At 24.8% G+C, this 16,902-nt stretch overlaps 3 protein-coding genes across 5 annotated transcripts; 1 reads left to right on the top strand and 2 right to left on the bottom strand.

Annotated features, from left to right (window-relative positions):
- Positions 1-309: 309 nt before the first annotated feature.
- On the bottom strand, positions 310-5,657 carry LOC126894523 (upstream stimulatory factor 2). Of its 3 annotated transcripts, none has more exons than XR_007701437.1 (7): positions 5,387-5,657; positions 4,651-4,769; positions 4,307-4,434; positions 3,886-4,020; positions 3,296-3,474; positions 939-1,105; positions 310-864 (listed from the first exon to the last, which is right to left on the bottom strand). XR_007701437.1 is itself a non-coding variant. In XM_050665595.1 (6 exons), exons 1-6 carry the CDS (start codon positions 5,425-5,427, stop codon positions 843-845), a joined length of 705 nt encoding a protein of 234 aa, XP_050521552.1. In that variant the 5' UTR covers positions 5,428-5,649; the 3' UTR covers positions 363-842. The 3 variants fall into 3 exon arrangements, 1 of the variants encoding a protein (XP_050521552.1); XR_007701436.1 differs by having other exon boundaries at positions 330-864; positions 4,570-4,769; positions 5,387-5,653; XM_050665595.1 differs by lacking the exon at positions 939-1,105 and having other exon boundaries at positions 363-864; positions 4,570-4,769; positions 5,387-5,649.
- A 1,712-nt stretch (positions 5,658-7,369) lies between these two features.
- On the bottom strand, positions 7,370-11,822 carry LOC126894517 (signal recognition particle receptor subunit alpha homolog). Its single transcript, XM_050665579.1, has 12 exons — positions 11,571-11,822; positions 10,874-11,074; positions 10,624-10,801; positions 10,292-10,439; positions 10,078-10,228; positions 9,490-9,638; positions 9,284-9,428; positions 8,805-8,996; positions 8,576-8,747; positions 8,218-8,345; positions 7,876-8,052; positions 7,370-7,741 (listed from the first exon to the last, which is right to left on the bottom strand). Exons 1-12 carry the CDS (start codon positions 11,694-11,696, stop codon positions 7,616-7,618), a joined length of 1,893 nt encoding a protein of 630 aa, XP_050521536.1. The 5' UTR covers positions 11,697-11,822; the 3' UTR covers positions 7,370-7,615.
- Positions 11,823-12,841: 1,019 nt separating this feature from the next.
- Positions 12,842-15,184, top strand: LOC126895383 (uncharacterized). The gene is made up of 2 exons (XM_050667197.1): positions 12,842-13,347; positions 14,123-15,184. Exons 1-2 carry the CDS (start codon positions 13,105-13,107, stop codon positions 14,588-14,590), a joined length of 711 nt encoding a protein of 236 aa, XP_050523154.1. The 5' UTR covers positions 12,842-13,104; the 3' UTR covers positions 14,591-15,184.
- Positions 15,185-16,902: the final 1,718 nt, after the last annotated feature.

The following is a 16,902-nucleotide window of genomic DNA, read 5'->3' as shown; positions in this document are numbered from 1 at the left end:
TGACTTCTTTTAAAATAGAGATCAAATAACAACCAACACAAAACACGAAAATTAAAATTTAATATACTTATAACAAAATATACAATACAGTCTATAAAATATTTTTGATACAAATTATAATTGTTTATACTTTATACTAAATAGATACAAATAAATCTGTACAAAGTGAAAAATAAGAATTCTTCAATAAAAAATAATTATTAACTGATATTGTTATTCAATTTAGTTTAAAATTTCAAGTTAACAACTTGACATAAGATTTTTTTGTTGTAAATAAATATTGCTCAATAAAATTTTTTGCCTTGCATTAATATACATTTAATTTTATTAGGAAAGAAAATTTAGATCTAACTAATTTGTTTTTACATAATTTGTGTAACAATTGTAGATAAAAATTATTTTTGTAAGTATAAAATTTTAATTTTCTATAAGAGTAAATTATTTTGTGTAATATAAGAATTCATTTTTTTCTCTTTTTAGTTCATACTAAAGCACATACATTTATAAAATATAATAGTACAATACATCAATTATTTAATTAAATTTACAGTATTTTTATAGAACAGCTAAAAATATAAGCTAAATAACAAAGGCTACATTACCTTTTTATGTTTATTAAGCCAACTCAAAAATAATATTTAATAAAAAGAAACAATAGTTCAAGTGTCATAATATTCAAGATTATTTTTCAAACAATAAAACTCTATTGGTCTACTTTTAATTTTTGATAAAAATATCTATGAATAGTTATAAAATATAACTTTAAAAATTATTTTATTTTGACTAAGTTGTTCTCCATAGCACTTCATTAATATAAGGTATTTATTCTACTTTCAATATGATTATCTTTTACTAGAAATAAAACTGAAAATCAAAACAATAAAACATTAAAATACAAATATTCAAATTATTACATAAGTATTTATATTGTCACTCACGTAAAGTTTGGTAACCCATGCTCATTTTTACCCATATTTTAAAGATATGTATTAAGTCAAAAACGCATATATTTTAGAGATTGATTTCTTACGACAGCAACAATGAGCATGAGTAGCCAATCTTATGTGAGCGGCAATATATATGACACTCAGGAAAATAAACTGTTCTGAAATTAAAAAAAAAAAAAAACTGTATCTTGATAAAATATTAGTATATATATATATATTATTCATCCCCTTCTTGTTTTAGAAAAATAGCATATTATCAATATAATTTAATGTATCAATTTATTTTCACTCTTGATTCCTTAACATTTTATATTTTATAATACAAATTATATAATAATTTATAATACACATATAATCCTTAAATTTATATAAAAAGTTTGCTCAGAGTATACAGAGTGGTCCAGGATATTTTTTTTAAATCTAATAATTTTTGATTTACAAAATATTTTGTGTTACTTTTTAGCTTCGATGTGAAGCAGAGAAGGTATAAATTTACTATGATGCGTTTTTCTTTAATTTTTTTTTTTTTTGTGTCTGTTACCACTTTTTCTCAGCTCTCACCAAACCAATTTCAACGAAACGTAAAAGATCACAATTCGTATCTAGTCGAAGACATTACCCTCACAAATTAAAAAAATTTCCCTCGTTCCCCGTAAATGGGGGAAATCTCCATAAAAATTACAAATTTAAAAATAGATAATTTTTGAAATTTTTTTACTTAAAACTGCCATGACTTTTTCAATAATGATTATATCAATATAATTTTTTATATAAATTTATAGATGCATAATGTTTTTACCTATTATTTGATATATATTTTTTTATAAATTTGACCCTTTACCTGCCCACGAGGGGATTCAAAATGACAACTTTTTCAACTTAACTTTAAAGTGTTCCGGAAATACTGACACTTTTATATATACCTTAAATTAAAGATAATGTAATATACTTTATTATTAAAAAAAAAAATGTTGTATTTTATTTTGTCTTCACAGTGAATACAGTCATCAAAATTAATAAAAAAAATACGATTTTTGAAAAAAAATAATTTTTTATATTTTTAACTTTATAACGCTATAACTTTTTGAAAAATGTATGAATCAATATAATTTTTTTTTATAGATGCATAATGTCTTTATCTATTATTTGGTATATTTTTTTTATAAATCTGATCCTTTACCTGTCCACAGGGGAGATTTAAAATAACAACTTTTTCAAACTTAAATTTTGATAGTGTTCTGGAAATACTGACACTTTTATACATTTCATAAATTAAAGATAATGTATGGATCAATATAATTTTTTTATGAGAAATAATATTTATATCTCTCTTTCATTCGACATACTTTATTTTAATCAGGATATAAATAAGGAAATAGAAGACCATGTAGCTTTTGGAATAATCCATCAATTTTTTAAAATTAAACATTATCTATATTTGCATAGAAGCGTTTTTTATGATAGTGATTTTAATCAATGTCAAATATCATTATACTTGACCCACATCCCCATTGTTCTGGGTTTTTTAAAAACAATTTATGCATCCTAAAACTATGTTAAAATAATACTTTTTATTATTTGTTTTTAAAAATAATAATAATAATAACTAATATTATTATTATTGTACTTCCTTATTTATTATTGTATTATAGTTCCTCAAAAATATTTTAATCTTGTTTTTTTAATTTTCTACGATTTTAATTTACAAAATCGTAAAAAAAAAAAAATCATTTTTATATAATAGAGTATTTAAATTTTAAGTCAAATTTTGAGAGTACAATTTATTAATATGACTGATTTTTAATATTTTTATTATTTTAATGTTTTNGAGAGTACAATTTATTAATATGACTGATTTTTAATATTTTTATTATTTTAATGTTTTTGGATTAAACAATAATATTGAAGATTTTTATAAACTAAATATAAGAACAATTGAAAATATAAATTTCATTATCAATCAACTAATTGACACAGTAATATGTTTCTTACTGCCTCACTCTAGATAATCAAGCTAAACGAAAGTGTAAAAACACGTGAAACACAAGTGATAAGATTCGTTTTTACAAAGCTTTAGGTTGTAGTTTCTTAACCTATATATGACTTTTTTTTCACATGATATTCGATACACTTTCGAAGAATAGTCATCCCAATCTCCATCTGTCTTGTTATAATGTTATTGAAGTCAATCAATGTATTAAGTAAAATAAAAATTATATTTTTTAATATAACTTAACTTTTAAAAATTGTAGAAATTAACTTTTTTAATCTTATATTACAGCACAGTCTTAAGATATTTAAACAAGAATTTTGTTATTATTATATTATAAAAATATAATAATAGTTACCTATCTGATAAAAGTCCATGTTGAGATAAAAGTCTTCGAAGTTCTTCATTTTCCAATCTTAAATCATAATTTTGTCTTTTAATTGACTCCATTTCTTTTACACAGTCCATTAATTTTTGATTTGATGATTTTATCTCATTAATATAATCACACGCCTTAGCAAGGATACCACCCTTACTCTGGTTCATTATTCATCAATCAACAAATTCATAAAAAATTAATCATGTGATAAGTTTAACAATTTTTAATACTTCTAATGGTAAATAATTAATTTCTCATAATAAAATACCAGTTTAAATGTGTAAAAATTCGAGCAGTACCAACGCATGAATCTTTAAACTACTGTAATCTTAAGATTTTGTAAGCCAGAACAAAAATAATGATAAATAAAAAAAATAATATCATTATTAACTTAAAAAATACTTAAATGACTAAAAATTTATTTTTGGAGATTTTACATTTTAATTTAAAAAACATCAGATATATTATTTACTATAACCTCAAACTCACAAGGATGGCACTGACTAAGTTATTTAAAATATATATAAAATAACAATAAAAACTTGATTAAATTGAAATAATATAAATACCTGGTTATCATAATTGGTTTTATTTTCCTCAACACAATCTGGTATAATTTTGCTCATATACATTATCCATTGATTTATTTTATCACGTCTACGACGTTCTACTTCATTGTGAGTTAATCTTCTTTTAGCATCTCTCTAAAAAAGTAAAAAATATATTAGAAATTTCACATTTCAATTAAAAATTAAATCCTTTTCCTTACATTTACTTATATTTATATTTTGTTTTAAAGGTGAAAAATTATTTATTTACAAGTAATTGTAATCTTAGAGTAAATTAAAAAGTATTTAGATTAAAAATAGTGAAACCTATTAAAATGAAATTTCAGTAATTAAAAAGAATGAAGGTACAAAATTTGTATAATTAAAAATATTTTAGCAGTATTCTTGAATAAATAAAATGATATAAAACAAGAATACTTACAGTAACAACAGTACGATCTACTCGTTTATTTCTAGAAACTTCATTATTTAATGGAACAACAATAGGCCTTTTAATAGAAGTATTTGTAGTAAATATATCATTTATTGGTTGAACAACGTAAAATTGAGCTAAAACATTTATGATTCAATTGTTTTAAACATTGATTGAAAATTAATTTAATTTTGAAAACATTTAATAAATTCAATTTATAATCAGAAGCTATACTATAAATTTGCTTTGAAGTTTAATATAAGTAAACATACTAGTATTATTATTTGGTCTAATTTCATACTGGGTAATATTTGTATCATTGGCTTTACCCATAACAATTCCAGTAACATTACCATTTTCAATAACAGCAGCTGTAGGTTGTTCATCAGTTGATTCTAATGATACGTCTTCATCTGTAACAATTAGTGTTTGTGTTGCTAGTATGTTTGGTTCAAGTTTGATAAGTTGTCCACTACAGTAACATGAAATAAAAAAACATATATACATTTTATATAAAATAAATTTAACATTTTATCTAATATATAACAAAATATAAATTTTTGTTTTGTCCTAAATAATAGTACTAATTTTACACATATTGTCTATTACTTATTGTCAAGAATAATGTAATTCTCAAAAAAATTAGTTTTATAGATAAAGTAAAATAAAGTATCCAATTTTATTCAATTTATATGTACATCAATTATTTTCAATAAAAATTTGTGAAAACTATTATAGCTACATGAAATTTTCCTGGATTGATATCAAGTATTTTTAATTCATGTCAATTTTTAAGCCAGAAAAATCAAAAATTTTTGTTCTTGTGATTAGGTGAAATATAATGTTGAGCCAAGTAGTAGTAATATAAAAGGTGAATACTAAAGAATTCTATTAAACAAGAAAAAAATGCAATTTTAATGATGAAGTAGGCTTTATTAGTACTATTTTTCTAATTAAATTAAAAAACTTTATAACTTATGACTGACAATAGTGCAACTAATCATAAATGATAAAACTCCACACTACACTATATACTTATTATAAATCTATTATTGAAAATTAAAAAAAAAAGAAAGTTTGATTAATTACCTAACATTTATTGTATCATCTGAAAGTTTAATCGACGACATGATTTATGTTGTTCAAAAGATGGTATAAAAATATACAGGTACATACAATAATTGATTTTTTTTTTTTGAAAATATATTAAGATTGTAATTACAATCAAAAACACATAATCACAATTTACATAGTTCATACAATTTTATCAAAATAATATTTAATATTGATTTAAATTTAATATTTCAAATAGTCATACATAAAACTTTTAAAACTTCTAAGTTGAACGATAACAAAACAATATTTTTATCAATTCCATAATTTGAATTTAAAAGTGAAATGGGGTTATTGGAATACCATCATGATAAGAATACAACCACAGACTATATGAAAAGTCACATAGTCTGTGATATAATCAATTTGAATAATTTTCAACGAATTATTTATGTTTAGCACACATTATCAAAAGATTTGATGTTTGGTTAAAAAATAATAAAATTTTCAGTTGGTTAATCAATATTATATAGAAAACATTCTTTATTCATTTTATAATAATTTGGAACTATTCGTAGCGACCATTTGCACTACCCCCATGTAAGGGACATACTCGTCTAGACTTAGATAAATAGAATTTTTATTAAGTAATCAAATAAATTAATAGAATTAAAAGGTTCTATTTAAGAAGACATTTTCTGTGAATTAATTAAAACTACAGTAGAACTCCAATTATCCGAACTCCGATCATCCGAATCGCCGATTATCCGAATCACTTTCAGAAAAAATCAGAAAAAAATTTGTCCAAAGTCCGCGGCGTCAGTGTAGGCACAACACGTGGTAAGAGTTCCCACTCCAGTTCCGGCGCATTGCAGTCACCTGTCATTGTTTATTTTGATTAGTCAGTGAATGGGTCCCGGTCCCCATTAATTCGGATAATTGGAGTTCTACTGTATTAATCAAGTATTTTAAAAGCGATAATGTTTAATTATCCAATTATAAATATATATTAGGANAATTTTTATTAAGTAATCAAATAAATTAATAGAATTAAAAGGTTCTATTTAAGAAGACATTTTCTGTGAATTAATTAAAACTATTAATCAAGTATTTTAAAAGCGATAATGTTTAATTATCCAATTATAAATATATATTAGGTTACGGGGCTTAAAGCATTTATAAAATTTCAGTCTTCCTAAACTTCATAATAATAAATAGATAATCGTGTTTTTTTTTAATAAACAATTTAAATTATTTAACAATTTATTTATCGAGGGCATTAATGATCATCTCCCCCAAAAAAGATCTCTATGATACTGTTAGCCTCTACAATAAATTTCCATGTAGTTAGTCCAAAAATAATTCTTTAAATGCTGTTGGCTCCAAGCCCTGATAATAAGTTGCTAATATTAATATAAAATTTACCAGATTAATTGACCTCTTAAGTATTTTATAATTTTAAAATTGGTTATAACAAATTTAATAAAACAATATTTACAATGTCATTAATTATTATTTGGTAGCACGTATATGGTGGTGATATAATAATTAATGGTATAATTTATTCATTACAGCTCAGACACAAAAAGATGTTAACTTGTAATAGGAGCCATCCTTAAGATTTGCCTAAGGCAAAAATAATTAGTACAATTTATGTAATTTCTATTACAAGCAGAAGGCCCTAATTTAATAAAAAAGTGTGAGGTCCATGGCATATGCTCTGTTGACTCCCTTTAAGAACAGATCTAAATATCATATAAACAAAATATGTACTTAAAAAAGTAATACTTTTTCATATTTAGATTTTAAAATGACATTCAGGCAGTAGCGTATTTATACGGGAAGCCCTTTGGTTTGGTTTATGTCCCCATGGACATAAAACTGTATAGTGCGGAGATTGTGGAAGAGTGAATCTTGCCAATACTGCTTTTAAAACTATCTAGACCTCCTCTTACAAAATGTCTAAATACACTACTGCAATCGAGTATTGTTCATTTTTTATTAAAAAATATAAACAAATAAAAAAATTTTTTTTTTTATTATCAAATATATTCAATGGAATGAAAAAATAACAAAATTTACATTTTGAAAAAATTACATAACAAACTAATAAGTAAAATAAATACATGCACATAAAATAAAACGAAGCATAAATTAACATAATACCAGTAAAAAATTTAACAAATAAAGTATCACCAATAATGCTGTTAGAAGAAAATTGCAATAAAGTCCAGTTGAATATGTTATGATAAGTAAGACAAATAATTATTTCATAAGAGCTGCAACTACAGCTTTAGCATTCAATGATTTAAGATCAGTATATGTTTGTCCAGTTCCTACAAATACTATAGGTTGACCTGTGATATAAGTCATTGATATAGCAGCTCCAACCTAAAGTACAAAATAAAACTATAATATAGTAAAATTATTTTATTATTTGATTTATATTTATTTCAATATTACATTCAATGAGGATACTTTCATCTATTTAGCGCATTAATTTCTAGTTAATAAAAGTACATTACCTTATCATCAATAGTGTCAAATTTGGTAAGAACAATTCCATCAATTAAATGAGGATTTTCTGATGAAGAATAATCTGCCAAAGCTTGGTTGAATTTAACAAGCTGGTCAACTGCTTCATTACCAACCAATGCTTCACCAACAAATAACACCATATCAGGTTCATTCACTTTAATTAACTAAGAAGTAATAAAAACATTGCTTTAATTAAATACAGTCAGTACTTTTAATAAAGAAATATTCATACTTGATTTTAAAATAAATAAAATTTTGTAAAAGGAAAAAAAATGTTAAATATGAAAAACTACAATTCAATAATTAGTTACAGAAATGAATAGTTTTACTTTGGTAAGGGCACGCATCAAAGGTTCATTGTCTTGCATTCGTCCAGCAGTATCCACTAAAACAACATCATATTTTGCTTCTTTAGCATAATTAATAGCTTCATTAGCAATACCAGCAGCATCTTTTCCTATGAAAAAAAAAAACTTGAAATCATTTAAAGTAAAAAATTGTTTATTAGTTTTATTTGCATTTTCTTAATGCAAAATCTTATTAATACAGAATATGTTAAATGCATTTATAAATTAGTTTTGTTATTAAAATATATCAAATCTGTCAATAAAAAATGATGATAAGTAAAATTATTCACGAATGGATTATTTAAAGTTGATAGGTTGTCAATTAACAAAATATACTAACCATAGCCTTTTTCATAAAGCTGTACCATTTGTTGATTATTATGTCTTTTAGCAGGATGCAAAGCATTCAAGTGTTTTGTATGCGTTCTTAGTTGTTCAACTGCACCAGCTCGAAAAGTATCACATGCAGCTATTAACACTCTGAGATTATTTTCAATCAACCAAAAACATATCTGAAAAGATATAACTCATTAAAATTATAGTTTTCAGTACTTCTTTTTTTTACACACTTTGGCAAGATTAGTAGATTTCCCAACACCATTTACTCCACAGAATGTAATAACATAAGGCTTGTCATTTTGTTTTGCAGTCATAGCATCTCTTAAAATATCAACTCGTCTTTTAGGTGAAAGTATTTGAACTAAAGACTCAATCATAGTGGTTTTAACAGTTGATGCAACAGATTCAAATGATCCAAGCACCTATCAATAAATTAACTCAATTATAATAAGAAAGCCAGTGAAATATCTGACAATAAACAAATTCAAAACAACGCAATATAATAAATTACATATTTTCTATAGTGTATCATAGATTTAAATATTTTTAACCATCACAAAAATTAAAAATAATTATAATGGTCATTTTTGGTAATATGATATGTTTATATTTTTTTAATTAATGCATACAATAAAAAATAACAAAAATGTTAATGTTTTACCACTCAAATTATGTAACTAGACAAATTATTAAAAAATATATATAATACTTTTCCATCTAGTTTTGAAGAAACTGAATCACACAATTTTGTAGCTATTTCAATGGCTACATTTTTGGAGGCTAAATGTTCTCTCAATTTTTCTAAAACAGGATCCATGTCAGATGCTGTAAGATTTTTTCTTCCAACTAAACCCCTACAATATATTGAAATATTAAAAAAAAAATTAACAGATGTTATTAAATAATTTTGTTTACTTGAACATGGAGAATACACTTTTTTTTTCGTCATTTTTCTTTTTTCGATCAGCAGCTGTTTCAAACTTTTCTTCTTCACCACTGTCTTCAATTTCACTATCACTTTCAATTTCTATGTCCTTAATGTTTCCTTCCATTTGTCCAACAATCTAAAAATTAATAATAATTATAGCTTTAACTTTGAATAAATATTACCTCTACATAACGTGTTTCTTGACAAAAGGAACAAAAAAAATGTTCAGTCATCATCTTTTCAACTTTAGGTCATCATAAAACTAAATAATACATTTATAAAAATTGCACATTCCAAGGAAAATAAAATTAATATATATAGAAGTTTTTTAGAAGTGTTAACTAAATAGTAATTTCTTTATATTAAAAATACACTAAGCATAATCTGAGATAATCTTAAGTGTAAAACTATGTGTTACCAAGTGATATATAATTTTTTAATTAGTCTTAACTTCAGAAGTTGATACCGGAAACTTTTTCAATTTGTTAAAACAATGTAATTTCATAATTTTTTAGAATATTATTAAATTGTCTAAATTATATTGAACTATAGGATACAATGTGAATTTATCATACTTCATTGTTAGCTTCAATATTTTGTTCACTGTCAGGATTATTATTCGCTTTATCTTTCGTATAATCTAATGAACTGACATCTTTAACATTACCTCCTAAAGGCCAAGTACGAGGTTGTTTAGCAGCTTTTGGAGATGGCTTCAGAGTTTTACTAAAAGTAAAAAATTATTTAGTAACAAACATTATAATTTTTTTTTTTTAATAAGAAATTTACTCTTTATTTTTTTTTAATTTACAAGAGTTCATAGCACCCATTTTTTGAGCCATTTTGAATCGGTTTTGGGCAATAATATCTTCATCGTTAAATGTAACAATATTCTGCTGTACATCAGAAATTCCATTTTTCTGAAGTTCAACTTTTCCTAAAAAATACAAAAACAATTTAAACTATGTTTAAAAATAAAAAAAATTAGTTATTAAAAACATTTTTTTCTTTATTGAAGTTTGTCATTAAAATTCAATAAAAATTAAATTTGAAATAGTGTAAATTAAATGAAGAGAAAAATTATTTTTCTTGTTCATTAAAATTCTAAATAAATATCTTACCATTTTTTTTATTCTCTTTGTCATTTTCTCCTTTTTTTTCAATCATTGACGCAACAGTTTTCTTTGACTTGATAGATTCATTATAAGACCTCATTTGTTTTGGAATGTTTGCCTGTATTTTGCCCCATTCTTCAGCTGACTTTAGTACTTCATGAAAATTTCGAGTAAATTCAAAGTTCTATAAAATGTAAATGAATAGTGAATATATGAAAAAATAAATTTTTTATATGTACAAATTTATAGATATTACCATAAAATAATTTTTTCGACTTAAGTCATTTTTGTACTTATCTCTAAACTCCAATTGTATGTCATCTAAGAACTTATCAACATAAGAGAGCTGAAGAATTTTTTGAAACGCTATCACAAATACTAAGTCAAACTCATTGTCTAAACGATATTTTAAGGACAAAGAATCTTGTGTATAATTATTGTTACTGCCGGTCCTTTCCTAAAGTAAATATTTTTAAATTATAACTAATTATGTATTATGTATTCTATAGACTTTAACTGTTCTTTAAAACTTTAAACTTAATATTAATAACTAAGTAATAGAATGAAAAATTACAAATATTGAGAAAGTATAATGATTAATTAACTTTTATACAGAAATAAGTTTGAACAAAATATACTATTTTATCAGTGCAAGTTATGATAGTATAACTTGATATATTGATGTTTACTTTTTAGATAAATTTTAATTCATCATAAAATACAAATTTCAATTAAAATATTTGTATTTCTATACCATACACAAAGTTATTTCAGTTATACATGATAAGATACACCTTTAAATAAAAATAAAAATTAAATATATATATTTTTTTATTATGTCATTTAAGTATTCATAAGTATTGATTTTACCAATCAATTAGATATATATTTACATTTTATTATAAAAATACATTCTATTTTCTAAACAAAATAAATTTATAACCATATTTTACCTGAAGAATTATAGTTTTTATCAAAGAATTTACTGAAGGTACAAATAATTGACTAATTTGGCTGGTACTTTGGAAACACCATAAAACAATGCCACCTTTGCTGAATATTGTAAAAAGATCCAACATTTTGAATAATTAACTCACAGTAGAAAATATAATTGAAATATGTTTGTTATTACAAACGTGTACATTTAATTAAAACTACTATTACTTCTTAATTTATATTTTACAACAACTTGCGATTACGTTGTTTATCATAAACGTAATACGTAATCAATTTCACTTCAAAAACAGCTGTATAAATATTGAAACGTGTAGTTACCACTTTTACCATAGATAAGCCAAAGCAATCAGATTATTGACAACCGATTTTTTGCTAATTTAAATCTGTTGAAAAATATAAAATATTTAATAACCGTCCAGTTTGTATATTTAGGTAATACCTGCGAATATCGAAGTACGGCTGACATCCTCTAGCACAAATTAGAACCATTACAATAACAACCAGTCATTATTAAAAGGCAATTGCCTATTATATGATTTAAATGAAACATTTCATTTTACATACGAATTCATTGAAACATCATAATGTATTTTTTGTTTTATTAATATTCATTTACATTTCACTATTATTTGTGATTTTAAATTTTCTCTTAATATTGAGAATCTTTATATTTACATAACAACTCCTCGCTACTGATTTGTCAAAACATTTTAAAAATTGGGTCGAAAAAAAAATGTACGTGCGTGGATGGTCTCTTTCAAACAGTTTCCTATACTTATATTTTTTATACAAATCATATCAAAAGAAAGCTAACTACGTCTTGTATACTGAATTAAAATTTAATTTATAACACTGTTTTAAAAATCATTAATCGATCATTTTTCAAAAAATTATACAATCATAAATTTGGGTTTTCTTGTTTATATTTACTGCATGAAAAATAACATATTTATTTCTTCGTAATGATCGTAAGTTATCGCATAATAACTTTAATTGCAATAGTATATAAATTTATATCATATAATATAGTTCTATATATAGAACTAAATATTTTTATTTAAAAAATATATTAACATTGCAAATCAATCCTTTAAGCCCCCCATACACGGTCAGTTTTGAATGACAATCAACGTGATTGACAGTCAAGTGTGATCATTGACTGACGATTGATGACAAACATATACGGTCAATCAAAACTGACAATCTTTAGTCATTCGGTTATTTTATTTTAAAGTCAACATAATTGTCACTATTAAAAGTGTGGTGTATCGTGTTGTTATAATTAAATTTTTCTTAAAAAAATGTTTTTAATTTTTAATTTAAATTTGTATTAATATGAATAAAGAAGGTATTATTGGAATTGCTATTTACATTGCGCGTGATAAAATGAAAAAAACTGAAATGAATAAAAAGAGAAAAAAAAGGTACTGGATGAAAGAATAGTTCAAAAAAAGGAACACATTTTCCCATCATAATCTTCTAGATGAACTTCGACTATCTTCTCCTTCTGACTATAGAAATTATCTCCGCATGGACCACACGACATTTTCGAAGTTATTAAAGATGATCACACCAATGATAGAGAAACAGAATACTTGCATGAGAGAACCAATTTCATCGGCCCAGCGTTTATCGTGGACGCTACGATACCTGGCTACCGGCGTTAATTTTAAAGAACTTAAGTTCATTACCGCAATCGCTCCACAAACAATTGGAAAAATTATCATTGAAACATGTAAAGCCATAACAACTGCACTAAAAGATAATATAAAGGTAAGTAAATTTATTTATTTTTAATTCATTAAAAAAAAGTTTAATTTTTAAAATATTTGAAGGAAAAATTTAATCAAGGTCTAATTATTTATAGCTTATATAACAATATTATTTGAACAATTCAATATATTTATTTATTTGTTTCAACTGTTAGAAAGAAAAAAGTAATTCATCTTAATTAGTGTATTGAGTGTCGGTAAGAAGTTCACTGAAACTATTATAAGCTGTTGTGTTTGAAACGTTTGGAGTCTCCCATGTATGACTAGATAGTGATGAATTTGAATTTGTAGATATATATACAGGCGCAGGTTGAACAAACGTAGATGGTGTTGAAGAGCGCGAACATACACAAGAATGATTAATTTTTACCGAATTACGATGAAGAGTTTTTAAGCGGGCTTCAAAAAGGACATCGTAATTGCTTTTTGAGCAAACAGTTGTTGATCAGATTCAAGTTTTTCTAATTCAATAGCCCATGACTTCGCTAAAATGTCGTTATCAGATATGGATTGTTGTAGGTGATTGCAAGCTAATTCTAGTAGATCATTCTTCCTCTTTTCTTCAGAATTTTTCGTTTTTTTTTTTTTTTTTATGGTTTTTGTGAAGTTGTTTTAGGAGTTGCAGGGGGACTCGTTGCAAACATATCTTCCTGTAAATAAAATAAAAATAAAACATTTAATAAATTAAATATAAAAATAAACTATAAATAATCAAATTAATCTGCTATATTAAATACATGTGTTTACATATTTTTACATGTGTTTTTTGATTTTAGATACCTGCTTCAGAAAAAGAATGGAAAATTATTTCTGATGAATTTGAATCAAAATGGAATTTTAATCATTGTTTGGGAGCGATTGATGGCAAACATAATTTAGAGATAATAAAGCCTCAACAATCTGGCTCGTATTTTTTCAATTACAAACATACGTTCAGTATTGTTTTGATGGCCATTGCAAATGCTAACTACGAGTTCATTATGGTGGATATTGGTGCAAATGGACGAGTTTCAGACGGAGGCGTATTTTCAAATACTTTGTTTTACAAATATTTTCAAGAAAAAAAATTAAAGATTCCGGAATCGGATTATCTACCAGGAATAAGTGACAAATTGCCTTATGTTTTTGTAGCTGATGATGTTTTTCCGCTTTCAAACAATCTAATGAAACCCTATCCACATAGAAATTTAAGCAAAAAAAAAAACGTATATTCAATTATAGATTGTCGAGAGCTCGAAGAATAATTGAAAATACTTTTGGAATTCTAGCATCACGATTTCGAATACTTTTAAAAACAATAAATTTAAGTCCGGAAAAAACCACAGTAATCGTTCGTGCCTGCTGTCATCTTCACAACTTTTTACGTCAACATAAAATGGAAATTTTTTTACAGGACAGTTTCGATTTTGAAAATATTTTAACAGGAAATGTGGAACCGGGAAGTTGGAGAAGTCAAGATGAGCAATTAGGTCAGCTACAGCCTTATCAAGGTAGAAATTCACCAGTAATAGCCAAAGAGATACGAGATCATTTTTGTAATTATTATAATAACGCTGGGGCAGTCCATTGGCAAGACAATTGAATCGACAATAATACTTAATTATTTTTATATTATTTTTTTCTTTCGTTTATAAGTATCATTATTTTTACCCAAGTTATATATAAACTAAATTTAAAATAGTTAAAGAATGAAATACCGATAATATTATTACGTACTGTATTTTCATTTGTAATAGTTATCATTTTTTGAATAAACACTTCAATATTTATTTTTTTGTATTGTTTTTATATGACCAGCACATGGGTATGTGTATTTTAAAATAGATACGCCACAAACACGTTTACTACGAAAAAATAACTAAATTTAACCAATATTCCATAATAATAAATATCCATGTATAATAATATTATTACGTACTGTAATTTCCAATGTTACGTCTTGAGGATCATTAATTTCTTCATCCGTTGTTGATGTTCCAGGTATTTGCATTTCGTGCATTTCCCGTAAAAACTCCAACTCTTCAAAATACCAAACCGACGGCATGTATACAGAGTGTTCAGTAAGTCAGGAAACGGGTATCTATTGTTCTCATTGTTACAAACAATGAGAACAATAGATACCCGTTTCCTGACTTACTGAACACCCTGTATATTGTCGGTACCTGCACCGGATTTTTCACTCCCTATAACTTTTTTCAACTCACGACGATAATTTGATCTCAATGTATTGATTTTTATTTTTGTTATATTTATGTCNGATCTCAATGTATTGATTTTTTTTTTGTTGTATTTATGTCAGCCGTTGGATCTATTTCTTTTAATTTGTTAGTTAATTGTACATAACATTCTTGCTTAAAAATTCTATTTTTGTACAAATCACTTTTTATTTTCCACGTAGCAGGTAAACTACGGTATAAATGTATAAATTCGCGCCAAAATTCTTCATTATTCATCTTATTTGCCATTTTTTGACGAAAATATAAAATTACGAAAAGGCAATACGCAAGACAAAAAAGACACGACTAGTTCATACAATTTGATTTAATTGACTGATAAAATGTACATTCATAGACATACATGGTCAATCATGAATGTCAATCATCTTGACTGATAATAAAAATTCAAACATGTTTGAATTTCATCAGTCACAAAATTTGACTGTCAGTCGTCATCAGTCATACATATACACGGTCAATCATGAATTTCAATCACGTTGATTGTCATTCAAAACTGACCGTGTATGGGGGGCTTTAATTATGTTAACGTTATACGGCTAAGATAATTGGGAGGGTTCATTTAAAAAAACGATTATTGAAGCAAAAAAAAACCCAGCACAGGGGGGTCGCAATACAGTGGTAACGTGGCGTAGATGGATCAAGTATAATGATATCTGACAGTGATTAAAATCACTATAAAAAAAAAAACGCTTCGATGCAAATCTTTAGATAGTGTTTAATTTTAAAAAATTGGTGGATTATTCCAAAAGCTACATGATCTGCTATTTCCTTATTTATATCTTGATTAAGATAAAATATGTCAAATGAAAGAGGAATATATATACTATTTCTCATAAAAAATTGTATTGATCCATAAATACATTTTTCATTAAGTTAAAACATTATAAAGTTAAAAATCTAAAATATAAAATCGAGATTTTCACAAAAAAAGCATTCGGTAGCCATTTTCACCGTGAAGACAAAATAAAGTCCAAATTTTTTTTTCCATGATAAATTATACTACATTAGCTTTAATTTAAGATATATATAAAAGTGTCAGTATTCACTATCAAAAGTTAAGTTGAAAAAGTTGTCATTTTTAATCAACCCGTGGGCAGGTAAAGGGTCAAATTTATAAAAAAAATATACCAAATAATAGGTAAAGACATTATGCATCTATAAATTTATATAAAAAATTATATTGATATAATCATTATTGAAAAAGTCATGGCAGTTTTAAGTAAAAAAATTTCAAAAATTATCTATTAGCTTCGATGCGAAGCTGAGAAGGTATTGGTTTTACTAAGATGTGTTTATTTTTTTTTTTTTTTTTTTTTTGT

This window comes from Daktulosphaira vitifoliae, unplaced genomic scaffold, assembly GCF_025091365.1.
Source record: "Daktulosphaira vitifoliae isolate Bord-2020 unplaced genomic scaffold, ASM2509136v1 Scaffold_1, whole genome shotgun sequence".
NCBI lineage: Eukaryota > Metazoa > Arthropoda > Insecta > Hemiptera > Phylloxeridae > Daktulosphaira > Daktulosphaira vitifoliae.
Note: the sequence above shows the minus strand (reverse complement) of the source record. Positions and strands in the feature narration are given on the sequence as shown.